Consider the following 1854-nt stretch of genomic DNA (forward strand, 5'->3'; position numbering starts at 1 on the left):
GTCAGTACAGTGTGCTGTGTGACTGACTGTGTGTGAGAGAGAGAGAGAGAGAGAGAGAGAGAGAGTGTGTGTGTGTGTGTGTGTGTGTGTGTGTCTCGCTAACCTTGCCGAGTTGCTTCTCCTTGGCCTTGGCCTTCTGTAGGTCCAGGTGCTGGTTCTTGAAGTCTCCCTGCATGAGGTTCCTCCGCTGTACCTCCTGCTCCACCTGCAGGTTCAGGTTCTTGCTCTGCACACAACACACAGAATTAGAAAACATTAGGTACAGTACAGAAGACCGTTTCTATTCTTTGCTTTGTATATACTTGACAAAACATACAAAAATTAAGTACAGTACAGAACACATATCAGACATAATTTGTCTGAAAGAAGACATATTGGACATAATTTACCTAGAGTATACATTTCAGATATTATTTATCAAAGGATGATATATCAGTCATGATTTACCTGAAGAAAACAACCTAATGACATAAAAACAGACATGAATTGTCTAAAAATATATCAGATTGGATTTATCTAAAGATGACAATTTAATCAAATATCAGACATGAATTATCTTAAGATATACCAGACAAAATTTATCTGAAGAAGACAAATCAGATATGATTTATCAAAACCATGATTTATCAGAACAAGGCGAAAAAGAAATAGACATATCAGACACGATTTCTTGAAAGAAAACACATCCAACACGACTAATCCAAAGAAGAAAATCTCTGCACAAACTACAGCGTCACAGATTATTAACTCATTGCAGACGCGCATTCTGTACATCTGAGCGTTTGAAGACATGATGTTCCGGAACACTAAAAGAAGCATAACATCATTTTTCATACGTAGTTTTCAATTCTCTTTCCTTTATCTGGTACTTAAAAAGACAGATAACAATAATGTATACTATAATATATGCACACTTGAGTGTCTAGTCTGTATGATGGATTGAAATATCCTACAACTTTGCTTTTGATCTGCTGCTGTCGGACATATGAGTCCGCTTCGTCCCTAATGAGTTAAGTTTGGTAGAAAGTTCTTACGGCCCTCACATTCGCCTAAATCAGCGTCTCACCTTCTCCGACTCCACCCGGAGCTCCGACTGCATAGAGGTCAGCTTCTGCTTGAGCTGCGTCACGTCGACGGAGACCTCGCTGTACTTCTTCTCTGCCTCCAGAAGCTGAGCCTCCAGTTTGTGCTTAGCCACCTTCTCCTGCTCCAGCTGGGCTTGCACTGAACCAACGGCAACACAGGGGGTGGTTATTGAGAGTGTTACATATTACTGAGTGTGTAACAAATGATTGAGGGTATAACACACAACACAGGGGAATTATAGAGTGTCCAACAAATTACTGACTGTCTAACAAATTACTAACTGTTCAACAAATAACTGAGAGTGTTTAAAATTACTGCGTGTTCAACACACAACACGAGGGAGTTACCGAGAGTCTAACACACAAAACAGGGGAAGTACTGATTAGTTTAGTTTTAGAAAGAGTTTAAAAGCACTTGCGACACAAATACGTTACATAAGTGCAGAAGATTAAAAGTGTTACTAGAAAGTAACATACAGTACAATGAAAAGAAGGAGGAGAGGTAAGGGAAGATAGATGTTTTAGGTAGGAAAAAAGGAGCAGCATCTGCCAAATTACAGCATGTCTAACACACGACACAGGGAAATAACAGTGTGACTCATAACAGACAACACAGGGTAATCACTGCGCGTGAAACACAACATAAGAAATTACTGTGTGTCGACAATAGCACAATACTGGCAAATCACTGCGTGTCTCACACAACACATCCATACCCCCCCATTTCTCCAAGACCTTCCTCTCGGTTCTCTTTGTACCAATCATCCCC

The 1854-nt window shown here is 40.2% G+C and overlaps 1 protein-coding gene across 1 annotated transcript in view; it reads right to left on the reverse strand.

The window, feature by feature from the left end:
* Positions 1 to 1854, reverse strand: part of LOC101857141 (rho-associated protein kinase 2) — a gene marked incomplete in the record, with an annotated part of 68977 nt that overhangs the window by 18760 nt on the left and 48363 nt on the right. Inside the window, 2 exon segments of the mRNA XM_013087671.2 lie at positions 104 to 226; positions 1067 to 1224. Coding sequence (XP_012943125.1) covers positions 104 to 226; positions 1067 to 1224 — 281 coding nt within the window.

Source organism: Aplysia californica, unplaced genomic scaffold, assembly GCF_000002075.1.
Source record: "Aplysia californica isolate F4 #8 unplaced genomic scaffold, AplCal3.0 scaffold00621, whole genome shotgun sequence".
Taxonomy (NCBI): Eukaryota; Metazoa; Mollusca; class Gastropoda; order Aplysiida; family Aplysiidae; genus Aplysia; species Aplysia californica.